General features: G+C 39.3%; 1 protein-coding gene across 2 annotated transcripts in view; it reads left to right on the plus strand.

The window, feature by feature from the left end:
* NELL2 (neural EGFL like 2) overlaps positions 1-24,889 on the plus strand; it is a 378,516-nt gene that overhangs the window by 30,506 nt on the left and 323,121 nt on the right. For both annotated transcript variants that reach the window (XM_027093487.1, XM_027093488.1), the window contains one exon: positions 20,687-20,837. In XM_027093487.1, the coding sequence (XP_026949288.1) occupies positions 20,687-20,837 (151 nt within the window). The remainder of the gene's footprint in view (positions 1-20,686; positions 20,838-24,889) is intronic.

Here is a 24,889-nt window from a genome sequence, read left to right on the forward strand (position 1 = left end):
AATGCAGTTGTAAACAAAAATACTAAGGCAGTCACCGAAATTTCATGAGAGTGCTCCAGAGGGTAGTTTTCCAGATGTTCAAGAGTATATTAATAGAAATGTTAAATTTTAGTATCAAAACAAGTCACAAAATGATGTAATTCTTTCTTTTTTAAGATTTTTTTTTGATGTGGACCATTTTTTATAAGTCTTTATTGAATTTGTTACGATATTGCTTCTGTTCTATGTTTTGGTTTTTTGGCCGCGAGGCATGTGAGATCTTAGCTCCTCGACCAGGGATAGAACCTGTACCCCCTGCATTGGAAGGCAAAGTCTTAACCACTGGACTGCCAGGGAAGTCCCACAAAATGATGTAATTCTTATAGGTAACCTACGGACTGTTAGGAATGCATCCATGCACATACAGTTTAATAAACCATCTGGTAGAATGGATTTGAAGAGGCGAAGATTAGACGCAGGGAGACTAGAAGACTATTGCAGCAGTCCAGAAGTGGGATATCAAGAGCTTGACCTCGAGTGGAAGTGATGGAAATGGAAGAGAGTCAATGGGTGGTGATGATCACTAGCCCCAATATCCTAGTTTATTTGAAAGATTTATTTATTCATTCAGTCATTCATTTCTTCATTTGGGCATTCATCACTGGAGAGACTGTTTTCTATGATGACTAAAAATCTTTATTTTGTCATCTATCATTTCCTCATGGGATTGTTGAGTGAGATTAAAAAATGTAAGATCTTGGAACATAAGTTCTTGATAAATGAGGGTTATTATTAATCTATTCACATTTATTGAGTTTTAAATTATGTCAGGAAGTAGACTAAATTGGGATAGATAAGGCCTGAGTTTTGGTTTCAAGGCGTTCACAGTGTAGTGAAGGACACTGTAGTTTGGCAAGCTCTGCAGCGGTAAACTCTCCAGCACTCAGTGGACTGGCATTCTGAGGAATAAATCACCTCCTCTACCACCTGTAGCTGGGTCTTCAGGACTGCATCCTGGAGCAGGGTGCTTGATTCAGCTGGAACTTGGAAAGCATTTAGGTGCTTGTTCGACAGACCAAGAGGTAAGGAAGGACGTTTCAGGCAGAGGCATAGCATTTGCAAAGATACGGGGAGTTCAAGAGCCTGTGCGCCTGGAGGCATGCAAGTAGTTCAGTGTGGATGGAATGTAACACGCATGTGGGAGCATGGGCTGGGGTGAGGTTGGAAAGGTAGTGACAGTAAGGCAGTGTTGAATTCTGAGAATCAGAATGGGAACCTGACCTGTGACATCTGTCTTGCAAGTGTGTGCCATCGGTTATGGGAGGAACTGAGAAAGCCTGACTTAAGCAGTGTAGCCAAGCCCAGCTGCCAGAAAAGCAATCCAAAGCTGTGTCCCCAGATGGCAGGCAAATCGTGTTATCCTGGGTGAGAAGAGCAGAATTATTATGGTCCTTTTCAGTGGAGTCATTAGGAAAACTTTTCACCATCATCAGAGTCCTGACAGCACACTGAAGGAATGATAGTTTTCAAGTGAAAACTTCATTAAGTTGTGTTAGAAGGTTGAAAAAAAATTCCAATAATGGAAAGAACTTGAAGTAGATTATTACCAGTACACATTTCATATTAGTATCTCTGCATAGAGCTGAAGGGCCTTTTGGAAAGCATTTTAGTTGTGATATTATTCAGTATTCAAATGTTGATATTATTCTTAAGGTAATGCAGGATTTTTTTGGTTTAGTTACTAGTGCTCGTGTCCTTAATCGATATTTACGAAGAGAAATCTTATGGATGCTTCAAGCGTTGATCTGGGTGATTGTTGCAAATAATTCTGTTTTTATGACATGTTGCATATAATTTATATATAATTGATCATCTCTGTTTTCTTCTAGTACAATTTTCTTTTTCTTTAGTACCATTGTTATATATATAAGTAACATGAAAACATAGACTGTTTTTTCTAAAAGTGATTAAAGTGTCTTAGCTGTCTTTAAAATGTTTGTTCGGAGTTACCAAGGTTACCAAAGGGGCACATAAATATTCTGCAGAAGCATAATTAGTACAATGGTACAGAATAATCCTTCACAGATGGTATAAAGGAATAAGAGAAAAATTTTACAAAGATCATAATGAGAATAGGAAGTAGTGTCACATAAATTCACTCATGTGGCACAGATTGAAGCGTGCGTGGGGAGGTGTGGGAGCTGCACAAAATTAAATCCCCTCATCACACTCTGAAAATTGCCATCTTACAGTCATCAGGTCCTCCTCCTTCTCAGATGTTGAAGCTGTGCACCCAGACCAGCAGAAGAAAATTTCATATTTCAACATATTCCCATTTAGTTGATGAACTCATTTACAGTTGTGGCTGCTAAAAGCTGTTGATGTGCATGTTGAAATGACTGTTCATATCTACATCTGTTAGATAAGTGTTTTATTTATTTGTTTATCCATTTACACACATCAGTTTGAATTCTTTGAATATCAAAGTGTATGTGATATTAATTGGGCACTTATTAACATCACTTATTAACAGCCAAGCACTGTTCTAAGTGGTATATATATGTGTGTGTGTATATATATATATATATATATATATCTCCTGACAATGACCCTATGTACTATTATTATTCCCATTTTACAGATGGGAGCCAAAGTAACTGAGGCCCAGAGAGGTTAAATAGCTTGATTAAGCTAACAAATGATGGGAATAGCATAGACATTCAGTGTACACTTAGTCCAGAATGCACGCACATATTCAAAAATGATTATTCAAAGTGTAGGTCCATTTTTACAGTGAAAGATTGGTGCTCACGATTTGTAAATTACCTACGTAACTCATATTGACATTACTTACCAAAAACGTTTTTCACGCTTGTTCCGGATGAGTGGTAGTTGTTGGGTTTTCACTATAGTCAATGACATAAGAGATCTTACTGACCTTTCAAGGTATCCTCTGTTGACATAATTTCAGACATCCTTTTTGTGCTCTGGGAAGCACCATGATACCAAATTCTGATACTGTATTTCTCAGTGGGTTTTACTACCTTTAATAAAGGTATTTTCATCCTACGTATTCTAAATACTAAAGACAGGTAGAAGGATTTGAAATTAAATCCCTTGGACTTCAGTTTCGACATAAGTTTTTAAAATGAGAGAGAGAAGGTCTGGGGATTGTGGTTTGCTCCTGTGGTACGCAGGCCTCTCACTGTTGTGGCCTCTCCCGTTGCGGAGCACAGGCTCCGGACGCGCAGGCTCAGCGGCCATGGCTCATGGGCCCAGCCACTCCGCGGCATGTGGGATCTTCCCGGACCGGGGCATGAACCCGTGTCCCCTGTATTGGCAGGCGGACTCTCAACCACTGCGCCACCAGGGAAGTCCGCTCCTGTTGTTCTTAGAGTCGAGGCTTCTGTGAAGTGCACTGGCAGCATTACAGTCAAGTCCCCCTTGTGCAGGTTTCACAAAGGCCATTTAACTCCTGGAGCTCACATCTTTGGGAAGCTATTCTCCACTGATTTGTGCTTCTACTTTAAGATGATTTTAGGGTATTGTAATAAAAGTAGCACAGTATAAGTCCTTAAGGTTGTATAGAAATCCGAATTGATTTAATGTGGACAATCTAATCTGCTGAGTTCTGTAAGGAACACTGCAGTTCCCCAAAATGGGACAGAAAAGTCAGGGCCTTAGCCATCAGAAAACCAAAATGTAGTTCCAGTCCTCCAAAAATATTTGAAAAAGTGTCTGGAAGATATGAATCAACTTGTTGAGAAAAATACTTTAGATGATTCTTCTGTAGTGTTTGGTTTCAAGGTAGCCATTCAGACGCACAGCTATGGTGAAAACGAGATGAGAGGGTGTGGGGAAGTGCTCACAGGGCACCTGGTTCCTAACAAGCAGTGGCTAAATGTTAGCTTGTGTGCTTTCCGGCAGCTGAGATGGAGAGGTTAAGGGCATTCTCTGCAGTGGGTAACCTGGACTCAAATCCTGGCGCAGCCATTTATCAGCTAGAAATCCTAAGCAGTGGTTCTCAACCAGGGTAAGCGTTGTCCCACAGGGCACATTTGGCAATGTCTAGAGACATTTTAGGTTGTCACTCTTCAGGGTGGGGTTCTGCTGGAGGCCAGGGGTACTGCTAAGCATCACACAGTGCTTGGAACAGTGGATCCTCCCCAACAAAGAATTGCCTAGTCTGAAACGTGAATAGCACTGCGGTTGAGGAACCCCAACCTAGAACAAGTAACTGTCTCTCTGTAAATAAGGACACTTAGCTAATGCAAAGAAAGCACTTAGAAGAGTGCCTCGTATACTAAGCACATGGTAAATACTAAGTCTTGTTATTCTTTAAACAATTATTTGTAGGAGGCTCACTATGGGCCAGGCACTAGGTGCTGTGTATACAGTGGAAGTGGAAGGGAAATAGGCCCGGTCTCTACCGTCGCAGAGCTTGCTGTTTCTGGCTGCAGGGGTCACCGCAGAGGTGACCACCACTCCTTAGGGGCGGCAGCATCGATCACTGTTGGGACCACCTCATGCTCTCTGTGCCTCCCTCCTCTTTTTTTTTTTTTTTAAAGAAGGTGTTGGGGGGTAGGAGTTTATTAATTAATTAATTAATTTTTGCTGTGTTGGGTCTTCGTTTCTGTGCGAGGGCATTCTCTACTTGCGGCAAGCAGGGGCCACTCTTCATCGCAGTGCGCGGGCCTCTCACTATCGCGGCCTCTCGTTGCAGAGCACAGGCTCCAGACGCGTAGGCTCAGTAGTTGTGGCTCACGGGCCTAGTTGCTCCACGGCATGTGGGATCCTCCCAGACCAGGGCTCGAACCCATGTCCCCTGCATTGGCAGGCACATTCTCAACCACTGCGCCACCAGGGAAGCCTCCTCCCTCCTCTTAAAGTACAAGCTCCTTCTTCATCTCTTTGTAAAAATCTCTCTTTTAGACTTAGAAGAATCCACAAAGAGAAAAATATTAGCCCTAGCTTCCCCAAAACACTCATCTGAATTTGAGCATCACAAACCTCTCACCCGATCCATGTGCAGACATTGCCAGTATCTCCAAGCATCCTTTGTGAGGGGGGAGGTCTCTTTCATGCCAGTGGTGCTCCAATTAGAGAATGCTCTTCACCCCAGGACTGCTTCTCTTCCTTCTTTACTGGCTTTGGGTATCTTAGTTGTTCTCCATCAGTGCTGGGATCCCTGAGTTTCTTCTCCCCGCTCCTTCCCTTATTCCCTCAGAGCTGCCAGGAGCATCTCAGGCTCCTGCTGTTGCTCCCGTAGCCTAATGTGGCTCAGGGATGGAGAATCTCCATTCCCTTTACAGTGCTATTTAGGGAGAAGACATTCTTAGGGTCCTAAGTGTGAAGTTTGAATGTGGTTTCACCTAGAGGCCAAGCTGTAAAGGGTGGTCTGTTTCAGCACTTTTAGGTTTGCGTAACCAGGCCTTGTATGCCAAACATTCCCAGTTCCTGAGCCAGTTCTGACCAGGACAGGGAGTTTATTGGGACCCCACCCCACTAGTGTGGGCATACAACTCATTAAAATTCACTGTGCTAATGACTGGTGCCTGCTGCTGTGCTGCTCTATGCCTGCCATCCCTTCTCCTTCCGCCTCACTCTGCTGGTCCAGTTCAGATAACTGGGCTTCTGCTTTGGTTTTGTCTTAGCCCTACCGTTCTCTGAGTAACACAGTATCTCTGCAAAGGCTGATCACAGAACCATGATCTGTTCCTGACCACCCATCTAAACTCCTTCCATTTCCCACCTCCCTCCCTCCTACACGCCTTATGCTCCAGCAGTATAAACGGTATAGAGTACTGGCGGGTCCATGAAGGTACTGTGCTTCTGCATACCACGTGCTTTGCACAGATTGCTTCCTCTGCCTGAATTTCCCAACTTGAACCAAGCCAGGGTTCACGTTTACTTCTTTGACTGTTAGATATTGAACTGCCGGCTCCTTTCTTCAGGATCTAGTCTGTAGCTTGTTCAGTTATCCCATCCCTTTACCTCATCTTGGCGTCCAGATTTCTCCCTTGCCCATCGAGGTTCCAGGTGTTCTGAGTTCAGCATCCTGGACTTAAGAAACCAGAATCTATTGGATTTAAGTCAGCCATAGCATATTGTAGTAGATGGAGTCTTCTCAGGACCTAACCATCATGTAAAGTGTTGCTTCTGTGTAAAAATGCATGCCAAAGTCCTAAAAACTGATCAATCAATGATGGTTTAGAAACAGCCACATGTATAAATTGTAGATTGACCACAGCAAAAATGTGTGTGAGTGTATGTATGTATGTGCGCACACACACATATATACACACACGTCTATATCTTCTGCATTTATGCTCATACTTTATGAAGCAAGAGGGAAGAATGAATAAGAATACTGAAAATAAGAATTCAGAAGAAAAACAAAATTAGAGTATATTTCTACTGAGTGAATGTGAGGTGGTACAGATAAGGGAGAGAAGCTATGCAAATGAGGAAATATGTGAATGAATCGTTAGATGTTGGTATTTAAATAGGGAATATTATTGTTGATGTTTGGTCCTAATTTCCTAAATTAGAAATGGAAATATATCTTTCACATATCTGTATGTAATTCAGAGCCATATCTAACTATGGCATTAAGGTGGAAATACCCATTTTATCTTCCAAATGCTAGAAAGAAAACAATTTTGTGGAATTGGAATATGAACTAAAGAGGAAGAAATATATGACTTGGGATAGCATTCAAACAGGAAATTCTGGGATGAAAGGAGGCAGCTTGTTTTAAGATACACTCAGACATTATGGTTTCAAAAGAATTTTAAACTCTAGCAATTTTCCTAGCCTGAACTAATAAGATAGTTGCGACTCGTACTTAGTATGGGCCATGCCTCCCAGGACCTCTGCATAAACCCGCATTCAGGGTCAGCTGTGTTTGTCTGTGAGATTATCAGGCATTGCCTATAGCTGTACAGCAAGTTCAGGGTTGTAAACCTTGCTTCAGTGGAGAATTAAGAGGGGAGGGGAATGACATCCTTTCACAACCAAGGTGGGTACGTTGTTTTATCTTCCAGACCTTAAAAAGGAAAATTAATTCAACTCTATTCAACAGATATTTATCAAACTCCTTCTCTCTGTCTTGGACCATAATTGCTGGTAGTTAGGAATAGAAGAGAACTAAAATGTACACTCGTTGCCTTCAAGGAGATTAAAATCAGTCTTTCTGAGGATTTAAGATTGGCATATAAAGGAATTACATAAGAAACAGAGAAAGACGTAAGACAGCACAAAGTGCTACACTGAAAAATAATGAAAGTGCATAATAAACAATCAGGGCTATAGACCATCATAAGAGAAAAAGAATTGTCAAGAGGGTGGGATGTGACATGTTAAATCCTGATTGCAGTATAATTACAGGATTATTTTCATGCCTGGGTTCTCCTCTGTTTTAAAGGGTGTTAAAATATAGTGAGGAAAACTATCTGTAGACCACTGTGTAGACTTTTTGCCTGAATAGTTTTTTCAAAGGAAAAAAACCAAGAACATTAATTTGTTAAGTGTTCTGAATATTCTATGTAGGTCAACTCACAACTATCCCAAAACTGATAGTGGAGCTGAGATAAGACAAGTCCAGTGCTTTCATTTGGTTCTGGAAGGTGTTTCTTGCCATTCAGTTAGAAATTATTTTCTCTGACATTCTGGAAATTTGTAACATTTCTAAGAAACTACTCAACCTGCAGTTTAATCATCTGAGGGGAATGTTTTGAACCTGTCATTAACTGAGACGTCTATTATTCCTTTTTCTAGGAACATGCTCATCTCAGAGTGCTACAAAGGATTAAGTTCTTTTCGTAAATCTAGAGTCCCTCTACAGACTTGCCAGTTTGTATTGCAAGGGGAAAGGAGAGAGCCTTTGGTCTTAATAGATAACAATATAAAACATTATTGTAAAATTTTTTGTACGTATTCTAGTTTAGTTCATTGGGGTTATCACCTATTCTACCTTTTAAATCATAAATTTTAAACTGGGTGGCAATGCAAAGGAGTATTTGAAGGCAGAATAAATCTCTAGCCTTTACTTAGCTATTTGAGCAAACAACGAACACTGTTATGAAAAGGCATAGACGTAGGTGGGGAAGTCATCAATGAACAAGACAGTTGGCCGCATATTGATTTTCTACATGGACTGTGCCAAGAAGGAGAATTACAAAATTGATCCCTGCACTTGGAAAGCCTATCACAGAATGAGAGAAGATAGGATATGCCCCCAATAAACATATCAACAGCAGTGATGAAGGCAAGGTAACAGGAATTATTTGTCTCGTTTTTGATTCTATAGCGTCTAGACTTGCCCTAACTAAGCAGATCATCACATTGTTTTGGTCTTACTTTCTAGGCATAAACATAAAGATATAAAAGAATTGCTTTTTTAAAAAAAAATTATTTTATTGAAGTGTAGTTGATTTACAATGTTGTGTTAATTTCTGCTGTACAGCAAAGTGATTCAGTTATACATATATCTTTTTCATATTCTTTTCCATTGTGGTTTATGACAGGATACTGAATATAGTTCCCTGTGCTATACAGTAGGACCTTGTTGTTTATCCATTCTATATATAATAGTTTGCATCTACTAATCCCAAACTCCCAATCCATCCCTCCCCCATCCTCCCTCTCCTTTGGCAACCACAAATCTGTTTTCTATGTCTGTGAGTCTGTTTCTGATTTGTAGATAAGTTCATTTGTGTCATATTTTAGATTCCATATATAAGTGATATCATATGGTATTTGTCCTTCTCTTTCTGACTACTTCACTTAGTATGATAATCTCAAGGTCCATCCATTTTGCTGCAAGTGGTATTTATTTTATTCTAAAAGAATTTTATTCTAAAAATATTACTTTTTATCTAAGGGAAATTATATCTATATTTGTTGCTTCCAGGGGTCAGTAGACTGTTCCTTGTTTTTTTGATAATAGCCATTCTGACAGATGTGAGGTGGGACTACATCAAACCAAAAAGCTTTTGCACAACAAAAGAAACCGTGAACAAAATGAAAGGCAATCTACTGAATGGGAGAGGATATTTGTAAACAGTATATCTGGTCAGGGGTTGATATCCAAAATATATAAAGAACCCATAAAACTCAAAATCAAAAAAGCAAATAACCCAGTTAAAAAATGGGCAGAGGACCTCAATAGACATTTTTTGAAAGAACACATACAGATGGCCAACAGGCAAATGGAAAGGTGCTCAACATCACTAATCATAAGGGACATGCAAACCAGAACCAAAATGAGATACCACCTCACATCTGCTGATACTTGTTTTAAAGAATGATACCTCAGGGACCATCTGAGTGAGTCATAGGAGAGTTGGGGAGACATATTACCTAGGGAATAGGCTAAGCTCCCGTGACAAAGAGACCCCCAAATGCAGTGTTTAATTAATAAATGAGTTTACAGCCATAAAAAGAATGAAATAATGCCATTTGTAGCAACATGGATGGACCTAGAGATTGTCATACTGAGTAAAGTAAGTCAGAGAAGGACAAATATCATATGATATTGTTCATATGTGGAATCTAAAAAAAATGGTACAAATGAACTTATTTACAAAACAGAAATAGACTTTCATATGTAGAAAGCAATCTTATGGTAACCAGGGCGGGTGAAAGGGGGGAGGGATAAATTGGGAGATTGGGATTGACATATGCACACTATTATATATAAAATGGATAACTAATAAGCATCTACTGTATAGCACAGGGAACTCTACACAATACTCTCTAATGACCTATATGGGAAAAGAATCTAAAAAAGAGTGGATATATGAATATGTATAACTGATTCACTGTGCTATACAGAAGAAACTAACACAACATTGTAATTAGACTATACTCCAATAAAAATTAAAAAAAAGAAAGGAGTTTATTTCTCTCTCACCTAACAATCTAAAGGTAGGCAGGTGTTCCACGGCTGATGGGTAGTTCTGCCACGTGAGATTATTCAAGGTCCCACAATGCCCTTGTCCTCATGGAAGAACTTGGCTTGCTACCACAACATCCTGGTTCCAGCCTGAGGGAAAGGAGAGTGGAGAGCAGTCAGTTTCCTTTTCAATAATAAAATCTGGGTCATAGCACATATCACTTCTACTCACATCCTTTTTGCCAGAACTGAAGTCACCCTGCCTCTTTAGCTGGAATGTAGTTTCTAGCTGCACAGCCATGTGCCCAGATGAAAGTAGGGAGTTTTATTACTAAAAAGAAGGTAATTATTGCTACTGGAGGACAACAGGCAGTCTTTGCCACAGTAGACAGTTCATTTTATTGAATTATTCCTGATCTTCATTGCTGAATGCTCAGCACGTAGCAAGTGCTCAATATATATTTGTTGAATTAATGAAAGTGAGCAGGAAACTAGAGCCAATCCTTAGGCCAGGAATGAGCACTTAAAGAGAAATCCAGGTCTTGAAATGGGAGAGACATGAGCTTGGTAGGATTAGATGTAAGCCTTCTGGGAATGGATGAATCGGTAGTAGAGATTATATAGCTTCTAGTAAAGTGAAGTCCAGAGATGAGCTTAGACAGTAAGTGAATCTTCTGTGCTTTATCCAGGGATAGTACCCTCACTTAAATAGAGAATATAATTTAGAAAAACTCCCAGGAGCAGGAAAAACTCCACAAGGATTGTACGATGGGGTGAGGGGAGGGTATGAGGATGAGTGGGAGTTGGGGTAGTATCCAGTCTGCTAATGAGGAAAGTCCAGTAGCCTCCACAGTTCAAAGGCAGGCAGGCATCATTTGATGGATCTAGCATTCTGACACTTTTTAGCAGGATTCATCCATTCCTGAGGATCAGCAGAGAGAATTGGCAAGATTCCTGACTGGGCATTAGAGCCTCAACCAAGCAGATGGGGGGGCGGGGCAGGGCAGGGTTTTGAGTTCTAGGCTGGGAAACTGAAGCAGCAGCTCAACTTTGTATATTGGGCCAACATAGCAGGTGTGGGAAATGATTCATTTTAGAAGCTGCACAAATTCTCAGCTCATTTTTTTGTTGAATATCTGAGCAGTAAGACTTAATTCTGAGCATCATTTCTAATTTTCTGGCCTCTTTATCATAACTGGTTCAGAAATGGAGGGGAGACGGATACGGGGCCTGGGGAACAAGGGCAGAGGTTGACTGACATAAGGGCTGGTGTCTGAGACTCTGGACTGAGAAACTGATTATACTATGCCCCGTGTCCTTTGGTACTTTATAATGCTATTTTCTTTCTTGCAGTGAAAAGAATAATCGTAAAATGTAGCACAATTTCAATAGGGTGATAAACCATGATAATGGATATTTTGGTGTCTTGTTATTCTAAAATAATCTGATTATTGTAATTAAAGAAGGATAAAAGCAGAACTCCCAAAATTGATGTCTCAGGTCAACTTGGCCTAGTAGGTAGAAGATGAAATCGTGTATTTCAGCACTTCAGCTCTGCATAATTGATGGAGCACTACCTACTATCTCTTTGGCTGTTCAGCAGAGATTCTGTTAGAATCTGCTTGTGTAATTTGAGGTTGCACAATTTATAACCTTCATAATTTTATAGATGTAAAACTATCTTAGAGATACCTATTCTTTATTCTTGTCAATTAAGAGGTTCAATTGAATGTTGATGATATATAATGAAAATCTCACCTTGATTCTCTATGTTTTCTTCCTTCTTTTTACACTAATAAATCTACTAAGCTAAGACAAACACTAACATGCATGTGGATAAAATGATAGCCAGCTTTGTGAATGCACATATTTGTTTTCTCTCTTACCCTTCTCAGGGACTGTATGAATATTTGATCAGACCTCAAAGAAAATAAAGGAGTGACTTATGATTCACTTTTCACTTAAAAAACTAATTTATATATATTTCTTTCGAATTTCTAGTTACTTAATAGATGAACATTTTACAAAGAGTAATTATATGTGTATTTAAGGTATAACTAGGTACTGTATATGGGATAGTTTACAAGAGAAAAGAAAGATTACGTAATTGATGAATTTGTACACTTCACTATTAAGATGAGTAGTTTAGTTTAAGCAATACCTCATCCATTATAACTGTATCAGCATAGGAAGATGCAGTTGAGCCTTTTCCTCTACTATTAATGGTAGGACTAGAAAAAACTCAAGTTTTTTTTTAAAGAAATTCAAACATTTATTCAAGTTTTCAGTGGCTTTAGTCAAGGCAAAAGCATGTTTTGTAAATTATGGCAGTCCATGAATTTAGTTTTCCTTATGTATTTAAGACATTGGCTCATGATATTAGCCAACACATTGTATACAGTTTAGGTTCAGTTGGATATAATATTGGACTACTTTAAATAAAGGTCTAGCAAATTACTAATTCTCAAATCTGCTACATATGTTCAAATGAGGTTGTTGAGACTGCTATCCATAAATAGTGAGGCAGGATCAACAGAGGAATGCAGCCAGTCTACTGAAGTTGTGAATGACGTCATTATCATCATCATCATCACTGGCATTGGCATTGGCATTGTCATCGATCATCATATTCCCTTTTATTTGCTTAGTATTTCTGCCTACTTGATCTTCTTGAGCAGTATTGCAGTTGAGAGAAGAGATGATAAAGAGGAATACTGTTTCAGCTCCTTTACCTTCTTGCTGGTAACAAAAGAGCTGCTAATTTCACTGGTGAATTTCTGAGGGACAGCTAAACACTAGCTAAAAGCATTAATCTGATTATAAACTCAAGTACCAATTTTAATTTTAATCTACAATGAGGATTATAATAATGAATGAAATCAGGATACTCATACCGTTTGATCACTACTGCTGTGTCCGAAGGAAAATGTACCTTGGAAGCCAATTATTATGAGAAAGTTGTTTGTTACCATGGAATAAAAACAAACAAAGTGGAATAACTTTAATATCTTCTCTTATGTCTGTTATGTATATAATTTTAATACTTTAATTTTAAGCTTCAAAGTATAGAGGTGTTTTATTATTTGTAGTCCCCCCTGCACCCTGACTACATTTTGTTCTACTTTACTGGTGAAAATTCCAATGATTTATTTAAAGTCAATTAGTTAGTTGCTAAACCCAGGAGTAGAATCTGCTATTTGTTTTTGTTTCTTTGACTAGTTAGTGGATGCTTTTGTTCCTGATTTCTGATTATATTCACTTATGTATGTATATTTTTATGTTGTTAGATATTCACAACATTATGCCAACAAACATTTTTTGTAAATAATACATGAAGGTACATATGTTTATTATGCATTGAATCAAATTATAATTAGCTGTAGATTTGAAAGAAACTTTTGAGATTGTTTTGAGGTTAAATGAAGGGATATTTCCAAGTTGACATCCCAAGAGTATGTCCTTGAATTCCCTGAACCTAGGAATGTAAAGGGCATATAGATGTCTAAAGGGTGAGGATGTGACATCCTTAGATGTGAGTTTGCTGACGAAAAAAAGTTGTGGATTACTCATACATTTTGCCCAGTAACTTTTTGAGGAGAATTATTTAAAATTGTCTTTTTAAAAAGCTTTTTGTTTTAAAATTTAGTATTGTTTACATCTCAATAGTTTCAAGTAGTTTCAAGTAGCAACTGAGAGATTATGTGATATGAATAGTTTTGTAGATCTGAAAAACCTAAACTGATCCAAAGATCAAGAAAAATGTATTCATTTATCTTCAGAATATATTTTTTATAAAAGTTAACTAAAAATGAGGGTTTATCTACTGTCTATAGAGTATGCATCGTGCTCCTGTAATAACAGGAAGCACCTTGGCCTGGGTTGGGATCCAGGCTCTGCCACTTGAATTTGGTAGGTTCATTCCTATATCCTCTCATAATTGCCTTGGGTAGTGCTATTGGAGGAGGTCATTGAGAGGACATGACCGCCAGTTGACCCACAAGCCGGAGGCGGCAATCAGAGGCTCCTCACCCCCTCCCATCCTTGAAATGTACATTCCAGTGTTCCCACAGTCGGAGCTCTTTTCAAGGAAGCAACTGCCTTGAAAAAGCAATGTGTTGTTGAGACCATCTGGATGGCATAGGTGACAGAACCCAGTTAAGGCTTCTATATAAACTTTTAAATTCTGGTAGGCGAGTGCAGAGCTGTACTTGTCTTGCGACCGCCCAAGACAAGCCTGGTGTGTAAGTTCCTTTGTTTGTTAAACCTGCCACCTACCAATCCGGAGCCATCTGCCTCTTCCTGTGGTCTCTCCTTGCCCTTCGTGTACCTGCTCAGTTTCAAATTTCACTCAGGAAGCTCCCGTTGAACCAACAAGTTCCTAAAAGAGTAAGTTGATGGAAATCAGCTCTGATTTTGAGCCACTTACAGAGATAATCACAAATGTCTTGGTTTCTCTGTGCCTCTCTTTCCTCATCTGTAATTTCTATTACTGTGGAGCTGATAATCTCATTTATTCAAAGTTGCTGTAGACTTACATGAGATTGTTGATGTTTAAGGACTTTGCAAGCTGCATATATTGTGTTAATCAAATTTTAATGGCTTTTAAAATTGTTATTATTTTGCCTTTAAAGTTTTGCACTGTAAAGGCATGGATATATTGAAAGAGTAAGAGCAATGAACAACAACTATTGATATAATAATAGTTATAATTTCATATATTTCTAACCTGAATTTAGAAGACAACAACCTTTCATAGTTAGAGACTGAACAAAAGGGTAATTTGGTGAGTTTTGGAACATTCTAAGTCAACCACTCTATGCCTGAGATCAGACCGTTTTTATAATTGAATCTGCACATGGTATTTTTATTAGTCTGCTTATGTGGTGGGAAATCAGTTTAGGTTTCTACACACTGCAGACAGGATAGACACCTGTCAGGGGCCAGAGACTCATTTGATTCATGATGGCAATTGTAGTGATGCAGTTAAAGTGCAAAAGAAGAAAAGAATTCTTACCGATCGCTTTGTTATTGGGAGATGGACAGACCCCTTCTCTTTACTGTTACTACTAATGCACTAAACATACTTAAAGAAGCTCTAGTCTGATTCTTTTTCAGTAAACATGCATATTTGCTGCCACAGATACACTTGCATTAAGCTACAGTCTATTTTGTGTAGAAAGAAACCAGTTTCTGTCTCTCCATCTCACCCTCACTCTCCTCTCTCCCCCTAACTATGTGTGTGGAGGATACACTGCATCCAAACATGAACTCATCACTCCATCCTGGTTGTCCCATGACTAAAAATGAATATTTTGATGTAATTGCTTCTGACCTGCTTCATTATTTATTAATAACTGCTTGAAAATGCCACACGTTGTGTTCTTAGTGGGATTTTTAGGCTTCTGCACGCAATAAAAATGGAAAACTTGGGAAAAAAGTTTTATTTTAAACTCAAGCAGTTCTCCAATTAAAAAGACCTAATACAGCATGGGCATGCTGGTAAGTTCTTCTGTAAGGCTTCCTAGTAGCATTTAAAGGCCCCTTTTCTCAGCCTGTTTTGCTCTGAAGAGGCAGTTCAAATGATGGTCCTCAGCCCTTCTTTGAAAAGACATTCAGCTTACTTTGACTTTTGTCCATCAAAGAATGATCATTCACAGTTCTCTAGAAACAGGGGGTGGTAGGCAGAATTTATCTTAAGAATAATTTCATTGCCAGAAACTTCTATGTTAATTTTCATATGTGAGAACTGGTATTTTGTGGCTGAGTTTGAGACACTTAGAATGAAAGTAAGCTCAGAAAATCACCACCAGGGTATAATGGCTCTTGGTAGTTTTAGTGGGTTCCACAGTCTCATTGCTTGTGAGAGTAATAATAATATGTATCATAATTCTAAAAGCCAACACGTGGTCTTGCTACATGGCAGGCACAGCTAGTCATCTGCATAGCTGGCCTTGGAAACTTATTTTTCTGGGGTGAGAATTTGTTCTCATAACCATCTATTTTTTTATGTGTGGTTCCTAACAGGAGACCTTGTTGAGAAATTGCTTAATACATACCTGAATTTAATTATGAATTCTGAAAAGATAACAAAAATAAAGTAAAATTATTCTTCCGTGGTGGTTTCTTTGACTTGACTTTCTGGTGAGGACTAGAGTTGGATCTTAGAGTAATAATCACAGGAACTCAGAAGTCTCTCTGAATGGTATATCATCTTTGAGATGAAAATAGAAGGCAGGAGTGCTAATTTTACAAAGTGGGAAACAGAAATGCAAATGGGGAAAGTGACCTTTCTTAAAATCACTACTAAGCGAGTCACTTAAGGAACTAAAAATGTTATGTTATATAATTACTTCTTTCTGGCTTATTTTCTATGTTGATGCTCCCGAATTTGCCTTTCTGTTTGTGAGTGGCAGTTAAGCATGGGTGAGGATGCCACATCCAGGAGGCAGGGCAATTTAGTGGAAGGAATACTGGACCCGAAACTGTCGTCCCCATTACACCTCTAGCATGCCTGGTGCCTTTGGGTGGATCAGAGAATTGTAATAGTTGTCCTTGTTAAGCGTTGTGAGAATTAAATGGAATGTGGGTTCAAAGGGGAAAATACATTATTTATACATTTTTGAAGGACAAATGTTGTATGGTGCTAGACGTGCAGCATTGTATCGTACACGTATAAAGTTATATATGTTGTCCCTGCTGTGCGACAGATTTAGTGTTTTTATGGTCCATCCTTTTATCCTCTTCTCATGCCTGTGATTCCTATGATTTACTCAGGCATGCCTATGACTTTAGATCCTGTATTCTGATGACCTCTACATTTATACTGCTGACCTTGACCTCTCTCTTGAGATCAAATTCTGTAGTGCCAGCCTCCTACCGGACATGTCCACATGCACGTTCCCGAACACCTCAGAACGACCGTTTCTAAAACTGAAATCCCATTTGGGTACCATCATGCTCCTACTGCATTTGCCTTTCATTCTGTCTCTCAAGCTAGAAACTTTGGATTCAATTTTCTCCTGTTTCTCCTGTTTTTGCCTTTTGCATGTGTTTTATCAGTGACCAAATTCTTTAGATTCTGCTTTCTAAAAATCTCTTGAATTCTATAATAATAAAATGATTATACTCCCTAATTTTTTTGAGCTACTCACAGAGTTCAGGCTCCCATCAAATCCTTCCCGGACGCAGGCATAATAAATTTTTGAAAAATATGTTTTTAAGGGGGAACAATAGATTTAAATATCATTAAGGTGAGGTAAGGATTGGTGGGAGATGGTGTTCTGTTGACAGAAAGCTGAAAATGAGTATACTTCCTAGAGGTGCTCTCTCTGCCTCATTCAGTAATTTGTCTTCACCTGGGGATTATAGATTCATGCAAGACCCAGTTTTTAAACCGCTATACAAGTGAACTTGGTTAATCGGGATGGAAAGAAAAGAATTTCATTTTTCCTGTCCCTAAAGCATAGGCTGAATGGAGCTTCTGTAGGACATGTTTGGTATTGGAGGGTCCCTTCTTCCTGCAAGTCACTCTAACCCCCACAGAGGGAGCAAAACAGGAAGGTCATGGTCTGGGAGGAGAGCCTGGACAGGGTGAGAGAGCGTGTCCTGAATTGTGACCCTGCGTAAGTGAATAGGCTTAAGCATAAGCTGTATGGAGACCCTCTGGGACAACACTTACCACCCTGGCGGGATAGAGGATGGTTCTGCCCTGCAGGTCTCCTTAAGCACTTCCTTAAGCATCTTAACGCGGATATCCACCTGGGGTTCACTTGGCCCTTCTCACATCAACATGCCTGACAGGCAGTGAAAGAACCAGTAAGTAGTTCTGTATCACGATTCCTGGTGAAAGCCAAAAACATCAATTTGATTTAGAAAAGGTAGTTTAGGGATGTCAAAATGTGATATTTAAAATATGTGAAATTTAACAAAAAGTCAATAATCACCTGAATTGCCATTTTCTCAAGAGTTTTCCCAACGTTCAAATTTTTTTCTTTCTTCAAATATTCCACATGGCTACCAGAGAAATTTTTCCAAAATGCAGATTGACAAATCTTTAAAAAAAATGGTTTCCCTTCAACTACACTTGCCTTCCTCATGTTTTCAACCGTGGTGGTTTACATTTTTACCAACAATACTCAAATGTAATCCATTTTTTAGGTCCTTCTTCCTTTCATCATAAGGTCAGTCTTCACATGTAATTTCATCTGAAGACAAAACAGATAAAACCCCACACAAATAATATAGCCTTTCAACCCCTCTCACAAATCTGACTCCAGAAGCAGTGGAGAATAATATAGAGATTTAGTGAAGGTTTTCTTCGCGTACCAAATGACAAAGCTTTCTAAAACTCCTCTTCAAGCATCTCTTCTTTAAAGTTCCACCTTGTCAGGCAGCTGGCACCCTTTTCTCAATTTCTTTTCTCTCACTATAAGAGCTCAAGCTTCCTGGGCTACACCTTCCCATCTCTCTGTGGCTCTGATCATCATTCCTGTATTTAATGTAGTCCTTCCTCAGTTTCCTTCATTTATGTCCCCATCTATCACCCTGTTCAGCAAGACAAAGGTTGCTGCTCAAGCTCTACCTGCCTGAAAAGGGTCGGAGCGAGGCAGGGCCGGGAGGGGGAGTGTGATATTTGTAATTCAATTTTAATTTGTTCTTATCTAGCGAATTGAAACGAAGTCATGAAGTTTGTGAATGATTCACTTGTATATAAATTGGAGTGGATTAAAAGTTAACACTAGATAAATCCTTCTCACAGAGTCTCATTTTCTGTGCCTCCTTGGGGAGCAGATGGTTTTGGATCTCAGAGGGATTGGATGGCATCTCTGCAAAGCCTGTCTTCTCTCTAGTGGAATCTAGGGAGAAACTATTACATTTACCATGGCTGAAATTGTGGATTATTATTACGCTTTTGAACTGTGACTATTGACTAGAACTGAGGAAGTTTGTTTTTGGAAACTAGGAAGTTTCTTTTTCCTAAAACCTGGAACCAATATCCTGGGCCTGACTTCATTGCCCTGGATTAGGTGCCTGTTTCTGAATCAATTTCTGTGGACAGGAATAGGCGACGCCCTGATTGGGTACTTTTAGCACAGAGGAAGCCATGGGTTAAGAGTGGGGAGAGATCGTTTTTCAGTGGTAGATAAGAGTTATTATTATTTATTTTTTAATTTTTTACCTAGAGAGTAAATTGAGCATGGTGACAGAAACAAGTGTCTATTACATTGGCACACAAAGCCCTGCCTCTCCTCTTCAGCTTTCCTACCCAGCCCCATCCTGCAATGGCTGCTACTTGCTGTTTCAGCCATGTCATGCCCTATCACATCTCTTTGCTTTTTCATAAGCTGTTTCTATGACTGGAATGCGTTTCCCTCTCTTCTCTACCTGGTGAACTCCTGAGCAAATGCCTTCTGTTTTGAGATCCTGCCCTCCAGATGATGTTGGCTACTTTCCCTCTGTGGTCCAACACCACTTTGTACTTACCTGTATGACAGCGTTTCTTTTGTTTTATTGGGATTATTTGTCCCCTCCTCCATTTTATGGGTATCTTGAGGGCTTCTCCATGTCTATGCATCCCCAGTGATGGACACAGACCAGGTGATTACAATTTTATTCCATAAATTTGTGTGGCTGGAAAGGTGGGGAACTTTAGATTAATCTCATAATCTCTGTTTCATCAAGGTTGTGGTTCTCAACCTGATTTCTGCTGCACTGTTCCAAAGGGAATGCTTGGAAATGTGTGGGAGAACTTTGGGTTGTCACAGTTACTAGGACTGAGTGCCACTGGCATTCATTGGGCCAGGACCAGGGGTGCTAAATGTTCTGTAGTGCATAGGATAGTCTTCCACAGGAAGGGTTATTCTCTCCAAATGCCAGTAGCTTCCCCATTGAGAACTCCTTATCTAGTCTATCTAGTCTAAAGCACAGAAAAGAGGAGAACGATTTGATAGCTACAGAAACTGTGTTTCTGGCTCTCCTCAACCCTCTGCACACACTGAATAGGAGAGCGTTATGCTCTGTGAGCGGACGGCTTGAATGATAGGTTTTTCCTGTCCACTAAATCCATTTCTACCCCTGGCTATTTCTCCCATGTCCTCTGGGTCCTGAGGTTGGAGTGCACGACTAAACCACAGGAAAGTGCAGGATAAAAATCTGCTCTCCCACTCAAATCTCTCTTGTCTAGGTGTTCTCTAAGCCTGGGGAGAGGGATGTGGGAATTGAGTTCTGTGCATTTCTTTCAAAAATACGGCACGATAATTTGATCTTAATGTTTCATCCACTGCACAGAAGGCTGAGAGTGACTAATTTCAATGATCTTTTAAAAAATCTATTTATAGCAAGCCTTCTGGCTACAGATATCAGTGTGGAAGGTGGCACATTGATTTAAATCCAGTTTTCTGTCACGAGGTGTCAGAAAAGCTAAATGGCTCTATCATGGTTTTTTAGGTCCTTTTCTCTGAAGGACATCCTTTTGTTCAATGTTGACACTGACGTGGCTGTGGTATCCAGCATTTAGGAAGAGTGTGAGGAGAAAACTTGGGAGCTCAGTTTTTCAAACAGGGCTCTTTGATTCTTCACCTCAAAGACATTTTTGAAAAAAGATCTCTGAAACACAAGCTCAGTCATTCATGTGATTTACTGTCCCGTGTTATGTGTAGCAAAACGTCTTTTTGAACCAATTTACCAGGAGAGTCTGGAGCTCAGTATTTATCAGCAGTTGCTTGATAATGTTTTCTGAAAGACGTTGCCTGTAAAGAATGCTTTATAAAGCCAAGTTCTAGTCTATTTACTGTATGTTTCTTTGTTTAGATACTCCCAGAAGTATAAAAGCATCCACTGCTACAGCTGAACAGTTTTTTCAGAAGCTGAGAAATAAGCATGAATTTACTGTTCTGGTGACCCTAAAACAGACTCATTTAAATTCCGGAGTGATTTTCTCCATTCACCACTTGGATCACAGGTACGTGCGGCTGCTAGAGTTTCCTGTGTTTTCATTATAGATGGTAAAATTAACACATTAAAGAGAAGTAAACAAAAGCAAGATATTCATGATTGGTTTAAAACAGCAAGAATAATTTTGCTACATTATGCAAAATCAGAAACACAAGTAATTGAGATCACCCTAAAAGCAGAAGGAGCTATTGCTTTTGATGTTGCTAAGAGCGAAGGGAAGTCACCATTCCTAAAACCCATTTATTAATTACTAACTTCCTCATGAGTTATCTTCCTCAATGTTAAAGTCAAACATACTTCCTCTTAATTGGTGAACAGTTAGCCGCAAAAATACCATATTCTGTTTCTTTAGGATATTGCCTGGGTTTAGAGTTTAATAGTCTTATAATTTTAATCACAGACAGATAAATTCTTTTTCAGCGCACTTCTTAGACTGTGGCAGTTACAGCTGTATTTTTGGATGTGTGTTGAATCAAAATACTGTCTAGTATTTCTTAGCTCCTCGCACGCATAGAAGCATGATTAGGAGAGCTGGTGGGAGTAGTGAGGAAGAGGGGAGAGGGGGAAGAAGAAATTCATTCATAACACTTAGCATATACATAAATTGCTACTAAATAACATCAAACAGCTTAAAGTGATTCCTTCCTGAAAGAATAACCACAGTTCTGACAATGAAAGTTCTTTTGTGTTCATATTTTGAATGCCCACTTCGTGACTATCTGAGGACATTGGGCAAGTCATATAACCTCTCTGTGCCTCAATTTCCTCATCTGTAATAGGAGGATAGAAATAGTACCTCCTTCATAGGTAGTTGTGAGGATCAAAGAGTTCATATATGTAAAGTGTTTTACATATATAATGGATTTAATAATCCTGTTCAGATGTGGGCAGAAACCTCTTTTCTTGGGGCAGCCTGGGACTTGGCAAATCTTTGCTAAATACTAAAGGGCAAACAGAAGCAAATATATGTGGAGAACAAAATATAGAAAATTGACACAGAGAGTAGGGTTCCTGATCACATTCTACCTGGATTACTCTCAGGGATTTAAGACCCCATCTAATTCTATCGTTAGTCCCAAAGGATTGGCATAACTTCCCAGGCCCCTCACTTGGATTTCTCTCCTCCCAGGTTTTGGCCTGTTTTTGAAAGGAGGGTGCCATCCTAACATTCACCAGGTAATTGGCTTGGGCTCCTTAAGACTGAGCAACAGGGCTTCCCTGGTGGCGCAGTGGTTGGGGGTCCGCCTGCTGATGCAGGGGACGCGGGGTTCGTGCCCCGGTCCGGGAAGATCCCACATGCCGTGGAGCGGCTGGGCCCGTGAGCCATGGCCGCTGAGCCTGCGCGTCCGGAGCCTGTGCTCCGCAACGGGAGAGGCCACAACAGTGAGAGGCCTGTGTACCGCAAAAAAAAAAAAAAAAAAAAAAAAGACTGAGCAAGAAAGGGAGAGGTCCATGTCCGAGGGTTCACCAGGGCTCTTCGCCTTGGTATGTTCCTGGTCCTCGTCTTCAGGTGACTGACATCAGGGGAGCTCCTCATTTGTAACACTGCAACCATGCTCTTCTCCAGTGGGCTTTAGGCAACATGATTCACATACAGCGAAAGATATTGTTTCTTCACAGAGCAGCCTGATTTATTGCTGATTATTTCTGTTTGCTAAGAAAACTTCCCCTGTATTTTGGGCACGAGATTTTTCTAAGCCCTGTGGCTTCTTACTACCCCATTTGTAGAGACATGGAACTCGCCTAACCTTCTTCCAGATGACATCCCTCACGACCATCCCATCCAGATGGTCAATGTTTTGTTGGTCCCTAGAGTTGAATACATTAACTCTACAAATGTTTGACCAGCATGCATTTGTTATAATCTATGCACTTTCCAACTGATACATATTAAAATAGTTTGAAAATTTTTTTTAGCACCTTAGACATAGTAAGGTTATGGACCACCGAAATACCCAACTTTTATCAGGTAGGTCTTTGAAGGAAGATTTGCTGTCAGACAGATCCTATCTTACTGTTCCTATGAAGTAGATTTGTTAAAGTTGTGTGTAGGGCTTTATATTGACTTATTTCAATTAAAAATAATATTTGTTTTTTTTCAAATTAGCATAGCAACATATTTTCATTGTAGAAAATGTGGACAACTGACAAGTGTAATAAAGAAATAGGAAAACTCATACAAATCATATCACCAGAAGAAGACTGATGTTGAAATTCTGTCATATTTTAATCCAGTTTTTTGTCTGTGTCGGTGTGTGTTCTTACTTTTGGATACTGAACTCTTTCCTTTTTTAACTTTGATAAACAACACCGTGATGAACATATTTATACATAAATCTTTGTGCTCAGCTCTCATGCTTTCCGATTATTCTTGTTAAATTGATTATTAATTCTTCATTCTTCCTTTGTATCATCTGTAAATTTGATAACATTTACCTAAACAAATACCATATTTGAGATATAGGATATTTTTCTATGATATTTAAAATCATATCTATTTGGAAGGCACTTTTCATTTGCTTGGGAAGCCAACAATTATTAAAGGCTTACCGTGTGCTAGGCACAGTGTTCAGTGCATTCCATGGGTTAGTTCCTTTTACGTCAATATTAGATAGTGGTTCAGAGTGCAGATCTGGAGGAGGACTGCGTGCATTCCAATCATAGCTCTGGCTATGTGCCCTTGGGTAAATCACTTACCTCTTCTGAACCTCAGGTTCCTCATCTGTAAATCCGTATAAAGTGCTTGATGATACTAGAGAAAAAAATTCACTAAAGTCCCATCATACTGCAAGGTCATTATTCTCATTACCATTTTACAGATAAGAAAAACAAGTTTTAGAGAGGTTAAGTTGTTAAAGGCTCCCAAGAGTAAATGCGGGTAGGGTTTAAACTCAGGTAGTATAATTATAGAGCTGGTCTCCTGCACCTCTGTGCTGTGCCTTCTCTCAGTGTCTGAAGTTGTTAGACTAGCTTCTCTTCTGCCTGTTTTTTCACAGTATCACTTATCTAGATGGTGACAGAGTCGGCACCCAAACCCACTTCTTCTGATTTTTTTTATTCCAGTTTTATTGAGATATATCAATAATTGACACGCAGCACTGTATAAGTTTAAGGTGTACAGCATAGTAATTTGACTTACATACATCATGAAGTGGTTATCACAGTAAGTTTAGTGAACACCCATCATCACATATAGATACAACATCAAAGAAATAGAAAAATAATTTTCCTTCTTCTGAGAACTCTTAGGACTTACTCTCTTAACAACTTTCATGTATAACACACAGCAGAGTTAATTATATTTACCAGGTTGTACATTGCATCCCTAGTACTTATTTATCTTATAACTGGAAGTTTGTACCTTTTGAGTGCCTTCATCCAATGCCCTCTTCCTCCATCACCCGCCTCTGGGAACCACACATCTGATTTTTTTTCTGTGAGTTTGTTTGTTTGTTTTTGAAGCATATTGACCTACAACACTATTAGTTCCTGTTACGCAGCGTATTTCTATATATTTCAAAATGATCACCACAATAAGTTAAGATGGCACCATACACACACACATACGTAGTTATTGACTATCTTCCCCACACTGTACATTTCATACCTGTGACTCGTTTATTTTGTAACTGGAAGTTTGTACCTCTGAGTCTCCCTCACTTATTTCTCTCCTCGTTCCAAACTCTCTCTCCTGTGGCCATCATCTGTTTGTCTCTGTATCTGTAACTCTCTTTCTGTTTTGTTATGTTTGTTCATTTGTTTTGGTTTTTAGGTTCCACATATGAGTGAAATCATACAGTATTTGTCTTTTTCTGTCTGACTTATTTTACACTCAGCATAATTCTGATTCCCGAGTCCGGTATTTTTATGCATCCACTGTGATATCTCCTAACCTCCCATCACCCTCTCAGACCTTGTGCTTTGGTTTGTATTGTTTTTTTTCCTGTTGTTGTTGCTGAAGATATCTTTCTTTCCTTAGTCTTATTCTCAGCCATCTCTTTAGTGTCATCATTTCCTGAACACTTATTTATTCTCTGCTTATTTTCACAAAAAATTAAG

The sequence above is a fragment of the Aethalodelphis obliquidens genome, unplaced genomic scaffold (genome assembly GCF_003676395.1).
Source record: "Aethalodelphis obliquidens isolate GAN/ISIS:26980383/991018 unplaced genomic scaffold, ASM367639v1 scaffold84, whole genome shotgun sequence".
In the NCBI taxonomy this organism is placed as follows: Eukaryota; Metazoa; Chordata; class Mammalia; order Artiodactyla; family Delphinidae; genus Aethalodelphis; species Aethalodelphis obliquidens.